Source organism: Rhincodon typus, chromosome 24, assembly GCF_021869965.1.
Source record: "Rhincodon typus isolate 14 chromosome 24, sRhiTyp1.1, whole genome shotgun sequence".
NCBI lineage: Eukaryota > Metazoa > Chordata > Chondrichthyes > Orectolobiformes > Rhincodontidae > Rhincodon > Rhincodon typus.
Genome location: NC_063355.1, coordinates 7721394 through 7738435, shown reverse-complemented (window position 1 = coordinate 7738435; position 17042 = coordinate 7721394). Strand labels below are relative to the sequence as shown.

The 17042-nt window shown below is 41.0% G+C and overlaps 1 protein-coding gene across 2 annotated transcripts in view; it reads left to right on the top strand.

Annotated features, from left to right (window-relative positions):
* LOC109927702 (paxillin-like) overlaps positions 1-16254 on the top strand; it is a 151982-nt gene extending 135728 nt beyond the window's left edge. For both annotated transcript variants that reach the window (XM_020527694.2, XM_048611554.1), the window contains exons 8-12: positions 1439-1621; positions 2321-2494; positions 3226-3307; positions 12195-12343; positions 14452-16254. In XM_020527694.2, coding sequence (XP_020383283.1) covers positions 1439-1621; positions 2321-2494; positions 3226-3307; positions 12195-12343; positions 14452-14718 — 855 coding nt within the window. In that variant the 3' untranslated portion in view covers positions 14719-16254. The remainder of the gene's footprint in view (positions 1-1438; positions 1622-2320; positions 2495-3225; positions 3308-12194; positions 12344-14451) is intronic.
* The last annotated feature ends 788 nt before the right edge of the window (positions 16255-17042 follow it).

Below are 17042 nucleotides of genomic sequence, written 5' to 3'. Positions count from 1 at the left end.
GCTGCCAGGAGTTGATCAGGCAAGGGAGAGAAACCCTAGCTTTTAAATGGATATAAAATTAAATCAGAAATCATCTGGTTGCTCTCTCCTTGCCATCTGCTTTTGCTGTTTTGGCTATATCCAAGAGCAGCAACAATAGAGTAAGTAACAGATGTAAGTTTTGATGCCAGATGTTCTGGAAATTCTGAAGATAAGTTAATTAATCTAGCCTCTTCCTGAGGACACTTTTTCTGTACCCAGTATGTTTCAGCAATATCTCTTGCATTTTCCATTTGTAACTTTTCAGACCCTATTTTAAAACAAGTTGATTATTTTTACAGTGAACAGTTCAACTATTGAAACTACACTTTGATATCAATATTTCTATTTATCTTGCATGCTATGATTCATGGAATGCAGAATATAATATGAAAATTCTTTTCCCATCCTATGCACCAAAACACAAGCTGATCGCTGACCGATCCAGGTGGATGAATAAAATTCAAATACACTGTCTCAACAAATTTTGGCTTTGAATAATTCTAACCCAGGAAGGCTTTAATACCAGGCAGTACTTGATTGATAGCCTTTATTGATTGAACAGTATTGGCCAGCGATTCTCTATTCGACATCTGGCTAAGTGTTTTATGAACTTACAAAGGCATTAACAAGGCTAAATATCCCTTGTGCATAATTTTGATTGGGTGGAATTATCTCTTACTGTAAGATTTATGCTATATCATTTCTATGTTTGTGTGTTAATCACTCAAATAAATCTCTTTTTCTGTGTTGCTAAGTAAAATGTAGTGCTGGATTTAGTCAGTCTGACAGGGATCTGGCCCAATGGGGATACCCCTTCAGTTCTAATGGATGAGCCTAAAATGGCTCCCAAGGGGCCTTCTATGAAATTCTGGATCCCAGTACCAGAAGCCCAGCCCACCAAGAGCTGCCAGCAGTTCAGAGGCTGACAGCTCCTCATGGTACAGTACCACTCAGGGGTACCAGCTGTTGGCAATGCAGCCACCAACGGGACTCCGGCCAGAGGTGAGGGAGCTGAAGGTTGGAGGTAAGAAAAGGTGGGTGGCAATGACCCTACTTTCCTGGCAGAGTGATAACAAAGGGCCTGTCCTATTTAATAGTAAAGCAAAAGAGAGATTCAATTATTGCAGGGATATTATTCAGCCATTCATACCATGAAAAGTCTAGGTCCTTCTCTTGTCAAAAGAATTAACAGTCATATCTGTATGCAATAAATGAAGGCTACGTAGGTATTATTTGAAAAATATTACCAAAAGGAAGGTTGCATTTGTCATTGTTTCCCAGAAGTTTGATAGTTTCTGTATCTAAAAATGAACAATAATCCATTAAAACATCTCAGAATAAAATAGATAGCAGTACAGCAACATACTGTGTATTTAACTTGACCACTTTTGTTCTGCCTTTTTTTTTCTGTTTACAGATGATGACACAGTCAGGATCTAAAGGAAAGCAGGGTGGTTCTTCCACAGTAGCCGGGCCTCAAAAAGCTGGAAGCCAGCTTGATAACATGCTGGATGAATTGCACGTTGGACTGAATAAGCTGGGGGTTGCAACTGTTGCAAAAGGAGTGTGTGCTGCATGTAAGAAGCCTATTGCTGGGCAGGTGAGGAGATAACGCAGGATTTGAAATGTCCCTGCAAAGTCAGTAGAGGTGGTCAGTGTTTGCTGGGTTAGCACTGAAAGCTTGATATTTGAGTCCATCCTTACTACTATTAGTAGCATGTTCCTCAAACCTGTGTCTGCTTTATCTTGAAAACACTTTTTTTTTGATGAGGCAGGAGATTGAATGCTGCTGTGTGCCATCTTGTTTAAATAGTATCCATGACAGGCTGGCTCTTGTGGTGCTTCTGATAATGCCCCTTCCATTGAAAAAGGAGTCCCAAGTTCAAGCCCCACCTGTTGTATGTATTTAAAAACATCTCTGAATAGGTTGATTAGAAAATATCCTGTCCCTGACAGGTCTTTTCAGTGCTCCAATACTGTCTGTGTAATAGTCAAAGACAACTGCGTTTTTGAGATGGCTAATCTGTTTAGTACAGTTAAATTCTGGAAATACACAGATTAATCAGCATCTGTGAAAAATCTGGTTATTTTAAGTGTGCTCCATTCATCAAAAGAAGCAATATTGTATTCTAAAAATATGTAATATTCCTTTCTCTAAAGGTGTGGCAATCTGCTTCCTTGTGTCATATCTTTTGTCTGAACAAGTACATCCCTTAGAACTATTTCAAATGTAGTGTAACTTTAAAAAACTGTTCGTTGCACATTTGTAAAACATTTTAAACTGTTTATTCTCTGTCAGGTTGTCACTGCAATGGGTCGTACCTGGCACCCAGAGCACTTTGTCTGTACCCATTGCCAAGAAGAGATTGGTTCTCGAAATTTCTTTGAGCGAGATGGGCAGCCATACTGTGAGAAAGACTACCACAATCTATTCTCCCCCCGTTGTTATTACTGCAATGGACCCATTCTGGATGTAAGCATCTCAAAAGCATTCAAAATGGATGGGTTAATCTTTTAGTGGGTTGAAAAAGGAGGGCGGCAGTACTGCCTCACAGCGCCAGGGACCCAGGTTTAATTCTAGCCTTGGGTGACTGTCCGTGTGGACTTTGCACATTCTCCCTGTGGCTGCGTGGGTTTCCTCCGGGTGCTCCAGTTTCCTCCCCCAGTCCGAAGATGTGCAGATTAGGTGGATTGGCCATGCTAAATTGCCCTGTAGTATTCAAGGATGTGCAGGCTAGGTGGGTTAGCCATGGTAAATGTGAGGTTATGGAGATAGGGTGGGGAGCGGTTGGTCCGGGTTGGATGCTGTTCGGAGGGTCGGTGCAGATTTGATGGGCTGAATGGCCTCTTTCTGCACTGTAGGGATTTTATATTAATAACTTGTCATTTCATCTGCAAGTAACAAATGTGAACAGCAATTCTAAGTTGATAGTATAACAACTATTTCTGTGTTTTCCAAAAATACCATTACCCCAGGAAAAGAATATTCTCACATCATTGTTTTGATTTTAGAAATGGATTTATTTCAATCCCATGTTGTAATGCCAAATTTAGTTGACAGAAAAGTAATACTTTGGAGCTATGGTTTTTCTTGGGAAGAATGATGGCAGTGTAGTGGAACAGTGTAACATTGCAGTATTATCCAAGGTGGATGCATTTGGCTTTGTCCAAACTCATGCCTTCTCATTGTTTTCTGTGTTACAGAAAGTGGTGACAGCACTGGATAAAACTTGGCATCCTGAACATTTCTTCTGTGCCCAGTGCGGAGCCTTCTTTGGACCTGATGGTATAATGTTGACTCGTGCTTTCTGCATCATCCATTCTATTTGGCCATTCTAAATTCTGTTTGTTAGCATCTTGCAGTATAATTGCTAGCATGTCATGTATTCTAGAATCAGTTTGTTTGTCATTTCATTGCTGACCATTCCCTATGTTGGTCAGGCCAGACAGCAGTTCCATGCTTCACTGAATTAGAATGGATGCCACTGAGAAAACTACTTGTGCTTATAGACTTGCTCGCCAACCCAGTGTGTTTGATTGCAGACGTTTTGTCACCCTGCTAGGTAATATCATCAGGGTGCCTCTGATGAACTGTTGGTGTTCTGTCCTGCTTGTTATTTATATGCCTCAGTTTGCTGGGATGGTTGGCATCACTTGCAATTCTGTTTCTCAGTGGTTTGTGTGTCAGGTCCAGTTCACTGTGTTTGTTGATGGACTTCTGGTTGGAATGAACCAAAGAACAAAGAACAAAAGAGAAGTACGACACAGGGAGAGGCCCTTTAGCCCTTAAACCCTGTGCCAGTTATCATGCCCTGACTAAACTAAAAAACAAACTTTCTGCCCTTATTCGGTCCAAATCCCTCTATTCCCTCCCTATTCATGTAACCAACCAGATGCCTCTTAAATGTCGCCAACATGCCTGCTTCCACCACCACCTCTAGCAGAGCATTCCAGGCTCCTACCACTCTGCATGAAAAACTTTCCTCACACATCTCCCTTAAACTTTTGGCCTCTCACCTTGAACCTGTGCCCACTTGTAATCAAAACACTGGGAAAAAGCCTCTGATTATCCACCCTGTCTATGCCTCTCATAACTTTGTAGACTTCTATCAGGTCACCTCTCAGCCGCCATCTTTCCAGTGAAAACAATCCTAGTCTTTCTAATCTTTCCTCAAGCCAATGCCTTCGAGACTGGGCAACATCCTGGTGAACCTTCCCTGCACTCTCTCCAAAGCTTCCACTTCCTTCTGGTAATGTGGCAACCAAAACTGCACACAGGACTCCAAATGTGCCCTGACAAGGAATTTATACAGTTGAAACATGTTTTGCCAACTCTTGTACTCCATGCCCCGGCTGATGAAGTCAGGCATGCTATATGCCTCCTTAATCACTTTGGCCATCTATGTTGCCACTTTTAGGAAAGTGTGGACCTGCATGCCCAGATCCATCTGTATGTTAACGTTTCTAAGGGTTCTGCCATTTACAGTGTAATTCACACCTAAATTTGATCCTCCAAAATGCATCATCTCGCATTTGTCTGGGTTAAACTCCACCTGCCATTTCTGTGCCCAAGTTGCCAATCTATGTATATCCTGTTGTGTCCTTTCACAATCATCAGCACTTCGTGTCATCTGCAAACTTACTAACCAGACCGCCCACATTTTCCTCCAGATCATTTATATATACCACAAATAACAGAGGACCTAAGACTGATTCCTGTGGAACACCACTAGTTACCGGTCTCAGTTCTGAAAAACACACTTCCGTTGCTACCTCTGTCTTCTATGACCAAGCCAGTTTTGTATCCATCGAGCCAGCTCACCCCAAATCCTATGTGATTTTAGTTTTTGTACCAATCTGCCATGTGGGACTTTATCAAATGCCTTAGTAAAGTCCATGTAAACTACATCCACAGCTCTTCCTTCATCAATTATCTTATTCCCTGGCATGTCTCTGTTTGGCTTGTGCTACTGTGGATGTGTTGTCCCAGTTGAATTCGTGTCCTCCTCTGTCCATGTGTATTGAGACCAGTGAGAATTGGTCGTGTCTGTCAGTGACTAATTGGTATTCGTGTATCCTTATTGTCTGTTTTCTTCCAGTTTGGCCTATGTAATGTTTCTCTCAGTCCTTGCGTGATATTCTGTATATTATGTTAGTTTTATTGGTTGTGGGTATGGGATCTTTTACGTTCATCAATAGCTGCTGCAAGGTGGTTGTTTGTTTGTGGGCTACCCTGATACGTAGGGGTCTGAGTAGTCTTGTGGTCATCTCTGATATGTCTCTGACGTATGGCAGAGTGATTAGTGTGTCTGGCCATGTTGTGTCTTGTTGTGATCTGTCACGGAGATAATGGGAAATTGTGCTTTTTGGGCATCCATTCCTTTTAAAAACTCCGTTTAAGTATTCCTGTTCTGCTTTGCGCAATTCCGGGTTGCTGCAGTGTGTTGAGGCCTGATTATTTAAACAGTGTTTATTTAAACATTATTTAAATAATGTCCTGATGCAGCTCTGTTTATGGGTGTTGGGGTGGTTGCTGGTGTAATTAAGTATCCGGTCCGTATGCGTGGTCTTTCTGTATATGCTAGTCTGGGGATCTCCGTTGTTCTTATGTTCCACCATTATGTCTAGGAAGGGTGGTCAGTTATTGTTCTCTTCTTCTTATGTGAATTATATTCTGGTGAGGATGTTGTTCACAGAAACATGGATCTGTGTTTCACAGACCAATCACTTACAGACACTGAGAAGACCGTCCTAGCATGCGGACTGAATTACAACTACAGAGACACTGAAAAAACTGAGTTCCTGGCTGCACTGGAATCAACACTTTTTTTTCTAAAAGGGACGGCACGGTGGCTCAGTGGTTCGCACTGCTGCCTCACAGCGCCAGGAGCTCGGGTTCGATTCCACCCTTAGGCGATTGGCTGTGTGGAGTTCGCACATTCTCCCCATATCTGCGTGGGTTTCCACAGGTTGCACTGCTTTCCTCCCACAGTCCAGAGATGTGCAGGCTAGGTGGATTGGCCATGCTAAATTGCCCATAGTGTTCAGGAATGTGTAGATTTGGTGGGTTATGGGAGGATGGGTCTGGTTGGGATGCTGTGAGGATGAGTATAGATTTGTTTCCACACTGTAGGGATTCTATGACACTAAACAGCAATGGACTCATGGAGGAAATACAACAGACCCTCAAACAGACGATAGTTCCAACAGTTAGCAGAAAAAGGAAGTAGAACACATTTAACACAGAAGAGAAGAAAGCACCGAAAGACTCGAGAGACAAAATATTGTAATCTTATCGGTGGAATGGGGACGCATGACAGTAATCATTAATAGAGCCAATACATCAAGAAAGCTAATGCACTACTAGTAGTTACTGACACCTACCAACAGATGGCGATAGACCCAACACCGCAGTTAGAGAACCAGATTGCAACAACCCTGAAGAAATTACGCAACTCGGGATATATCAGCAAGACAAATTACCAAAAAATGAAGCCAGAGGGATCCAACACACCCCACTTCTATGGATTTCCTAAGATGCACAAGCAGGGGTCCCCCTCAGACCCATTGTCTCACTACCAGGCACGCCAACTTATAGACTAGCCAAAGAACTACAACGGAAACTGAAATACTTAGTAGACAACACTACGCACTCCATCCACTCCTCCCAAGAATTTCTCAACATCATCAAGGATGCCAGAATAGAAGAGGACGAGATAATGACATCCTTCAACGTCACAGCACTATTTACATCCATAAACATCGACATAGCCAAAGAGACAATTGCCACACTGCTGGATGAACGAGGAAGGCAGAAACCTCACGATACCAAAAGCATCAACAAGGGCAGCACCCTGAAACTACTGGATTTATGACTCTCAACCCACTTCACCTTCAACGACTGTATATTCAAACAAATCAACAGAACACTACTGGGATTCCCAATATCAGGACTGGTTGCAGAAGCGGTAATGCAAACATTAGAAAGGACAGTGCTCCCAACTATACAACTCAAACTCAGAGTCTGCTATAGGTGACACCCTCATGATTATCAAACGCACAAGACTAGAAGAAACTGACCGACATATAAACAACATCCTCACCAGAATAAAATTCACAAAAGGAGAAGAGAACAGTAACCGACTACCCTTCCTGGACTTAATGGTGGAACATGAGAACAACAGGGAATTCCAGACTAGCGCATACAGAACCAGGTACTTAATTACACCAGCAACCACCCCAATACCTATAAACGGAGCTGCATCAGGACATTATTCAAACGAGCCACAACATACTGCAGCAATCTGGAACAGCGCAAAGCAGAACAGGAGCACTTATACAGAGTTTTCAAAAGGAATGGATACCCAAAAAGCACAATCCGCCATTTCCTACGAGACAGACCACAACAAGATGACAGAACACGGCCAGTCACCCTACCGTACATCAGAGACATGTCAGAGATGACCACAAGACTACACAGACCCCTAGGTAACAGGGTAGCCCACAAATCAACAACCACCGTGCAACAGCTACTGATGAACGTAAAGGATCCCATACCCACAACCAATAAAACTAATGTAATATACAAAATATCATGCAAGGGCTGAGAGAAATATTACATTGGCCAAAAATGGAGGCCTAGCATTCCAGCTGAAACTCCATCAACAAACATATTCAAGTGGACCCAATATACAAACAGCTGAAAAACAGAGCTGGATGTAATACCAACCACCCCAGCAAACTAAGACATATAAATAACAAGCGGGTCAGAACACCAACGCTTCACCAGAGGCGCACTGATGATGTTACCTTGCAGGCTGATGAAACGTCTGCAATCAAACACACCAGCTCGACGAGCCAGTCTACAACCTCATCCACACCTGAGCTACAAATCTTCTCAAAAACTTTAAACTACCTGACACATTTAACTTGCATACTGTTACTGGGTCCAAAGAAATTTCAGGCTATTTGAGCCAACATTTTTTAAGCAATTCAAGCTTTTGTGCTGAGAACTGAAGCATAAGAATAATTTTAACTTGTCTTCAAGGAAATGTATATAACTATATACATTGTGAACTTGTATTTGAATGCAAATGCAAAATGTTAGTCACATGTTTCTTAGGTACTTTGTAATCCAGCCTATGGAATGGTAAACTTATTCCATGTTGTATTATTTAATCAGGTCAATTATTTGTTTGCAAATAGTCATAGAGCTTTTACAGCATGGTTAAAAAACCCTTTGCCTATCATGTGAGCATTGGTAATCCACCCATGCTAATTCAATTTTGCAGCAGTTGGCCCTTATTCTTACATGCTGTGGCATTTTTTAATGTCATCTAAATATAACTTCTTTATCTTGAGGGTTCCTGCACTCACTACCCTCATAGGCAGTAAGTTCCCAATTTCTACCACCCTCTAGTTATTTTTTAATTCATTAATGGGGTGAGGGCATCACAGGCCAGCATTTATTGCCCATCCCTAATTGCCCAGAAGTTAGTTAAGAGTCAACCACATTACTGTGGGTCCGGAGTCACATGTAGGCCAGATCAGGTTAGGTTGGCAGTTTGCTTTCCTAAAGGATATTAGTGAACCAGTTGGGTTTATCCGACAATCCGGCAATGGATTCATGATCGTCATTAAACCCCTAATTCCAGGTTTTTTTTTTCTTGAATTCAGATGCCACCATCTGCCATGGTGGGATTTGAACTGGGTTCCCCAGAACGTAATGTCAGATTCTGAATTAGCAGTCCAGTGATAAAACCACTAGGCCATCACCACCTCCAGATGAAAAAGATTTCCTTAATCATCTCTAAGCCTCCTGCTCCTTTGCTTAAAACTGTGCCCCCAGTTACTGAGCCCTCTATTAAGGGGAGAAGTTAATCCCAATCCACCTATGCCTCTCAACTTCATACAGCTCAATCATATCTCTGTTCGTAGCTGAATCGCTCCAGCACAGGTAAATCCTGGCAAAACTCTTCTGCATCCTTTCTAGTTCAATTACATCCTTCCTATAATGTGGTGGTCAGAACCGTACACAGTATTTGAGCTGTGACCTAACCAATGTTATGTACAGCTCCTTTATAACCTCCTTGCTGTTGTATTCAGTGCTTTGACTAATAAAGGCAAGTATTCCATACACCATCTTAATCACCTTATCTACCTGTACTGCTGTCTTCAAGGATCTATGAACATGCACACCAAGGTTCCTCTGATCCTTTGTGCTTTCTAAAATCCTGCCATTCGTTGTATACTCCTGTGCCTCGTTAGTCCTCCCAAAATGTAATACTTCACACTTTTCACCATTAAATTCAATTTGCCACTATTCAGCTTATCTGACCAACCTGTCTGTACTGTCCTCTAGTCTAAGGCTTTCCTCCTCACTATTTACCACACCACCAGTTTTCATGCCATCTGCAAACTTACTGATCATATATCCTACATTCATGACTAGATCATTAATGTACACAACAAACAACACTGGACCCAGCACACACCTCTATGATACGACACTGGACACAGGCTTTCAGTCACAATAAAACCCTTCAACTGGCACCCTGTGTCCTGCCACTAAACCTATTTTGGGTTGAATTTGCCAAATTGTCCTGAATCCCATGGGCTCTTCGTTTCTTAATCAGTCTACCATTGCCAGGCCTTGTCAAAAGTCTTACTGAAGTTTATGTAGACTACATCAAATGCTCTATGCTCATCTGCACACTTAGTCTCCTCCTCACAAAATTCAATTAAATTTGTTGGATGTGATCTCCTGCTGACAAAGCATGCTGACCATCTTTGATAGTCTTTGACTATCTTTACCTCTCTTAGGGTGGCACGGTTAGCACTGCTGCCTCACAGCGCCAGGACTCTGGTTCAGTTCCACCCTTGGGTGACTGCCCGTGCGGAGTTTGCACATTCTCCGTGTGTCTGCGTGGGTTTCCTCCAGGTGCTCCGGTTTCTTCCCACAGTCCAAAGACGTGCAGGCTAGGTGGATTGGCCTTGCTAAATTGTCCGTAGTGTTCAGGGATGTGTAGACTAGGTGGGTCATAGGGGGATGTGTTTAGGTGGGTGCTCGGAGGGTCATTGTGGACATGTTGAGCCAAAGGGCCTGTTTCCACACTGTAGGGATTCTATGAAGTGGAGATAATTATGTCTATCAGAATATTTCTTATACTTTCCTTACAACTAAATCAATTTGTATAGAATTACCAGCTGCCAATCAAATATTTCATTGATTTAAGATTTCTAAGTAATGCTGGGGTTAATGATTGCATTGAACATCTGCAGGCACATGCACAGGTTGATTTTTCATGTGGTTAATTGGTAAATGGTTTATGTCCTGAGAATTCTATTGGAAGAGTTTTCCTGCTTATCTAAAATATTTTTCAAAATAGCATGTTTGCAATTCTTCCCTTCTTTCCTCGTTCAATTTGTATTACTTTTATTCCTTTTCAATTCCACTTGGCATAACTCTAAGATTAACTCCAAGATGGTGGCAGAGTAGCTCAGCTGAGCCCGGAGCTCATCCCCCTCTGGGGGCAGTGGCAACAATGCCAGGACAAGATGGACACAGCTCCATCCAGCCCAGCAAGCGAGGAGCAGGTCCTGGGTTTACTCCGCTGGCTCAGACTCACAGCTAGGTCCAGGTGTCTGAAGGAGCAGAAGCATCAGCAAAAACGATGGCAGAGGACCCCAATGACTGATGACTGGCAGCATGTATAGAGGAGCATCAGATGGAGAACAGGAGGTGTGGAACCCCTGCACCCCCAGGCCCATGGCTCAGCTCGGGTGCAGCAGTCGTGGGTGTGGCAGTATCAGAGGCCTGTAACCGAGACCCCAGACCCTGTTTCAGAGACTCTGGCTGACATCACACAGCAACTGGAGGAGCAGCGCAGGAGGATCAAAAGCAGAAAAAGATGACCTCTATTGTAGTAAAATATTGCATTATATTGAGTGTGTCAAGATGGCACCGGAGCATGGTGACACTTTGCGCATAACATGCGGAAAAAACCTTGTAACTCTATTTTTATGCACGTGACAATAAATATAATTCTAACCTATACCAATTCTATTTCTTTCATATTAAGAAAAGTTAAATATTTGTTTCAGGCACTCATCCTTTTGTCGGTAGGAGAAGCATTAAAAAAAACTGACCTGTGATCACCAATAAAACAGTAACAAATACCTTTGCTTCATTTAAATGTTATCATACAGAACCAGGTTAATCTTTGGTGTTGTTTGTCAGTGTCAAATAACACTGCAGTTTGTTTTATCCTCCAGTATATCACATTCTCAGTCACAGTCTGCAGCCCAGGACAAATAAACTTGACAATAATAATACTCTGTTTGAAAATAGTTTTGGGTGATTTCTTCATTCCCTGCCTGAGTTGGATGCTTACATAATGGAGAAGAATGAGAAATCATTATTTTCTTGTGCTTAACCATCCCCAAGGGGATGGAATTTAACCCTATCTTCATAGTGGAAAATTTCTTATGTTTTTTGGGAAAATTGCAAGTATGAATATGTAATTATAAATAGCGGATAATTTTGCTGAAAATATAAATGCAGGAATACATTCTCATTCTTATCATTTACTCCATTTGATCAGACTGATCTAAAATTTTGCCAAATCATCATTTTATTCAGGAAAATTATAATTGTTTTTATAATGTCAAATTACAGTTTATATTGTATCTCTTTTCCACTGGATTTTAAGTGATGCTTGAAGACAAAAAAATCGAGCAACCACACACTCCATTCCAGTGCAGCTACATCTTTAGAATGGAAAGGGCAGTGAAGAATATTTTAGAAGCATTAGTCTAGTGATGCTCTTATTTTGGGAGTGATAGTGGCATTATTCTGTAAGTTACTTCATTTGATATTAACTCCTGATCTTTACGTTCTGTAACTGCACCAAAATACTAATTTCATATCATATTTTCACAACGTTGCACTTGGATTTGGGCATTTTTACCTGATGCATCTTCCATTAGTTCTAGTTCACTATAGGTAATTCTAGTAAGACATCCATACTATGTTAAGCTTTTTCCATTGTGGTTTTAATTTGCTTGGCTTTAAGAACAGGAAGAATATCATTGAAGATTTTATTAAGTTATCATGTGAAATTGAGATTGTCTCAAATGCTTCTACTTTGACATTTCCTTTGCTTTGTTTGCAGGATTCCATGAAAAAGATGGGAAGGCCTATTGTCGCAAAGATTACTTTGATATGTTTGCTCCAAAGTGTGGCGGTTGTGCACGCGCTATTCTGGAAAACTACATCTCAGCCCTCAATTCACTATGGCACCCAGAGTGCTTTGTCTGTCGGGTAAGAAAAGTCAAAGATCCTGACTGTATGACTGAAAACTAATTACTGGTAAAATTGTATGAACGTACAAAACAGGTGCAGAACTAGGCAACTTGACCTCTCTGGTCTGTTCTGCCATTCAAAAATATCATGGCTGATCTGTTCATTTGTTGAATTCTATATTCCTATCAGCCCCAATAATCCTCGATTCACACAGCCTACTAAAAGTTTATCCATCTCTACCTTAAAAATACTCAATTGGTTTCCCCACTTCCTGCTTTCTTCACCTTCTGAAGCAAGAGACAGTTGCAAAGTTGCACAAACCTTTGAGAGAGTAAAGAAATTTTCTTCATCTCTGTCCTAGAAGTGTGGCCCCTGAGTTTTAAACAGTGCCCTCCAGTTCTGGACTCACCCACAAAAGGAAGCACCCTTTCCTCATCCTCTGTGGCAAGACCACTAATGATCTTATACACTTTAAACAAGTGACCTCTCATTCATCTAAAAGCACGTGGAAACTAGCCCAGACTGTTTTAAGACAACCCAATCATTCTAGGTATCAATCTAGTGAACCTTGTCTGAACTGCCTTCAATAGGGAGATGTGCTCTCATCACTGCTTTGTATAACTTAAATTACACGACATTAGGTTATAGTCTAACAGATTTATTGGAAAACACAAGCTTTCGGAGTTTCGCTCCTTCAGGTGTTAATGAGAGAGGTGGCATCAGACACAGAATTTATAAGCAAAACATCAAATGGTCACGGTAAGATTCAAATGTATTGAACAAACATAAGATGGCTGTTAAATCTATAATCAGTTAGAAAGGAGATGCAGGTTTTGACTGATTAATACGCAAATCCCACAATTTATTCGAAGTCACTGCCATGAGTTAAATAAAGGTTTTGTTAGTGTACCAGGATGGCGTCTCTGGTCAGACTATGCATTTTGGGTGTGTCTGTCTATGATTTAACTTGGAGTCACATTGGTTTAATTTCCAAACTTGAATTTATAAAATGCCACATTGACTGTCTACTAATTTTGTGTTCTTTGAACAAAGCGAACGTATGTCAAATTACAACTCTGTAAATGCAGATTCACCCCACAGATTTGTGTGTGTGAGGGAAAGAGAGAGAGAGAGAGTGTGGGTGAGAGAGAGGGAGAGAGTGTGCGTGGGGGCGGGCGAGGGGGAGGGGGCGACAAAGTGCTGTTTTATTCCCTCCTGGGGATCCTGTTAAAAAGGAATAAGAAATAACAAAAAGATTTGAGTAACAAGCACCATCTCACTTTGGGTGGCTCAGTGATTAGCACGCTGCCTCACAACGCCAGGGACCAGGGTTCTTGCCTCGGGCTACTGTCTGTGTGGAATTTGCACATTCTCCCCCCTGTCTACTCCGGGTGCTCTGGTTTCCTCCCACAGTCCAAAGATGTGCAGGCTCGGTGGATTGGCCGTGCTAAATTGCCCGTAGTGTTTAGGGATGTTAGATTAGGGAAATCTAGGGGTAGGGGAATGGGTCTGGGTGGGATGCTCCTCTTCGGAGGGGCAGTGTGGACTTCTTGGGCTGAATAGCCTGTTTCCACACTGTAGGGATTCTATGAAAGAAATTGTCGTCTCAATTCTGCCAGCGATTAACAACCTTTTAAAAACCTGCAATGTTATATCTTCTGGCTTGATTCTGTTTTATGTGTTTCTCTCTTTGATTTGTTCAGACTGATGCTATGTTTATATTTTCCCTGTATCTAAAATAAGGAGTCCTATGCAGGTAGTTTACACCTTTACAAGTTGCTAGCAGTATAGTAAGCAAGGTGTAGCTTATGAAGACCAAGTAATTTAAAGTTGTTTATTTTCTGCCTTTCCCCAGCCTTAATCTTGAAGACCTTCCTGTGGGTTAAATCCTAGGTTTTCTCACTGTTAGGATTAGTTTCTCTGTAAATTCAATCTTCACAGGTTTTGTATTACCATGATGTGAGATTAAGGAAACAAATTGTGGAATAGATTATGATATATCAATAATGATATGGGGATGGGGAGTGGCTAAGTACTTGGCTGTATAGTGTCTTATTAGAAAGCTTTTAATGAGAACCTGGTAACATTCCACTATTTTAAGGTGTATTGTTCTGTTTCACTTGTAGGAATGTTTCACCCCATTCATAAATGGCAGCTTTTTTGAACACGAAGGGCAGCCATACTGTGAGATGCATTACCACGAACGTCGCAACTCGCTTTGCTCGGGATGCCAGAAGCCTATCACAGGACGCTGTATCACTGCCATGGGGAAGAAGTTTCACCCAGAGCATTTTGTCTGTGCTTTCTGCCTGAAACAGCTCAACAAGGGCACCTTCAAGGAACAAAATGACAAACCCTACTGTCACAACTGCTTTGTCAAGCTCTTCTGTTAGATCCATCCCAACAGCCACTTGTTCAGTTCAATCATTCCTGCAATTCCAGAAATTCTCACCCACGTACATGCCAATGGAAGAGTCAACTCCAACTTATAGGGGTTTTACAGATCTTGGACTGAACTAAACGCTTATCTTCTAGATAAATCACCTTTCCTTTAGAGATTAAGAAAAGTAAGTTCTCTGGATGTGGTGGTAAGAGTGCCATAATGCCCCCTCCCCCCTACTCCAAGACAGTAGCCTTCTGTAGTAGGTTGGTATGAAGAATCCAATCAATGGAGTCCATAATCGGCAATAGAAAATAAATTGCAATGAAGATTGATCACTCTTCAGCTCAGCTCTTATTAGATTATTTTTCAAGAACTGCACAGACCTTTCTAACCTCGCAACGTCACTGACAGCAATGCAGAGTAAATGTAATGCAGGTGGTTTTGTGTAGTAAAGATAAACTAAACACAGTGCTATAACTATAACTGAACAAACCCTGAAGTATACGGTAACATACCAGAGCAATCCTAAAATGATCCCAGTTAAACTGGAAGCAAGCCTCCAAGAAGCTTTGTGAAATTTGGATGATGGTACTGGAAAGCAGAGGTATCTTTTGAGAAAGTTCTCTTTGTCGTACACCAGTGTCTCCATGATGTCAGCAATGCCTTTGACTATAACAGAAGCAATAATTTTTCTCAGCAATGGCCACAATCTCACTGTCCTATGTAGGGGCACAGAAGAGTCGTCTTCTGTATTTGATAGAAACTTTACAGTACTGTATCTTTTTATCTTCTGGGTTCAGTTATCAAAAATATCTCAGAATTCTGAACTTTCATGTTAGAGCTTTGTGATTTTAAAACCATGGCAACCACTTTTGTAAGCTGCACATCTGATGTGTAGGAGATGCTGGCACATTGTAGAGTTGGTATTTTTTTGTGCTTTCTTACAATATTAATGACTGATTCTTAATTGGAAAACCCAGAGGACTGTTAGACAGGACATTGCCTATTCACTTTTATAGCACAAAACTTGTTTTAGTCTTTGAGGTATGTCCTAAGCTAATGTCCACGAACAGAACATTTCACATTTGTGAGCCTGCTGTATTTTTATCAAGTTCCTCCATTGCCTAATTTGCCAATAATTTATCTTTTTATGAAAAGTCTTAATTCCTGCTGTGGAGCTTTTGGGTCTTCCTTGAAAATGTGTTGTAATATTTTATCTTTCATCTTATGAATAATTCACTTTTTAAAACAATGGTAACAGCAGAGGTTATAATCATTGTAGTGCCACTTTGATCAGGTGCAATCAATCCAACTGAAGCCTAATTAAACCAGTGTTTACATTGCATTGAATTCAATCTGCCATTAAACCAAAGGGAATCATGTAAGAATGAAAGAAACTAGTGTAAGGAAATAGTCCTGATTCCTGCCCTCTGATCAATGATAATTAATCACCTGTGCTTAACCACATCTTTGTACAACCTTTAATCATGGCTTGCACATATAATCTCATGATTTTCTTTGCCAATAAAAGTTGCTTTTCACTTTATTTTCTTTGTTGGAATTATTTTCACTTGTTATAGAGTACAGGAAATCTGATATTGTTGCAAAATAATCCATCCTTAAATCAGCTGGAAGATGTAGATGAATTGTATACTTTTTGAAATAGGAATATAAAAACATTGCCTCTGATACTGTGCCTGCTGAAGATCTGAAATAACAAACAGGAAGTACTGGAGAAACTCATCAGGTCTGGCAATAGCTGTGGAGAGAGAAACAGTTGATGATATTAATCCATATGTCTCCTCTTTGAAACTGAAGCGAGTTGGGAACGTGTTGGGCTTTATGCTATCAAATATTGCTGTTGAAGCATTGCCTCTCGTTCAGGGTAGAAGAGAATATGACTTAAATTTGGAAGAAGCAGTTACTCAAAACTGCACTTAACTTTTAGAAGTGTTCAGAGATTGTGGAAGGAATGACAGAGGAGTTTCAAGAGTTCTGAAGTTTACAAGAATATACTTCAGAAGGAGTACATGAGTTTTGATCTCAAATAAATACATTTTCAATAAATCTAACAAACATTTCAGGAATTAAAACTTCCTTACCTAAAGACTGGTCAGAATATGTAGCTTAACACATGAAGCTCACACCATTAATGCATTAATGTAGCACCTTTTATGATCCTAGGGCATCTGAAAGTGCCTTCTAGCCAATGAAGTGTTGAGCTCCTATAATCAACAGCGTGAGAATGACAAGGTAATCTAGCATGATGAGAGATTCATTTTGGCCAGGACATCAGGGATAACCCTCCTACTCCTACTCCTCTTCAAAGTAATG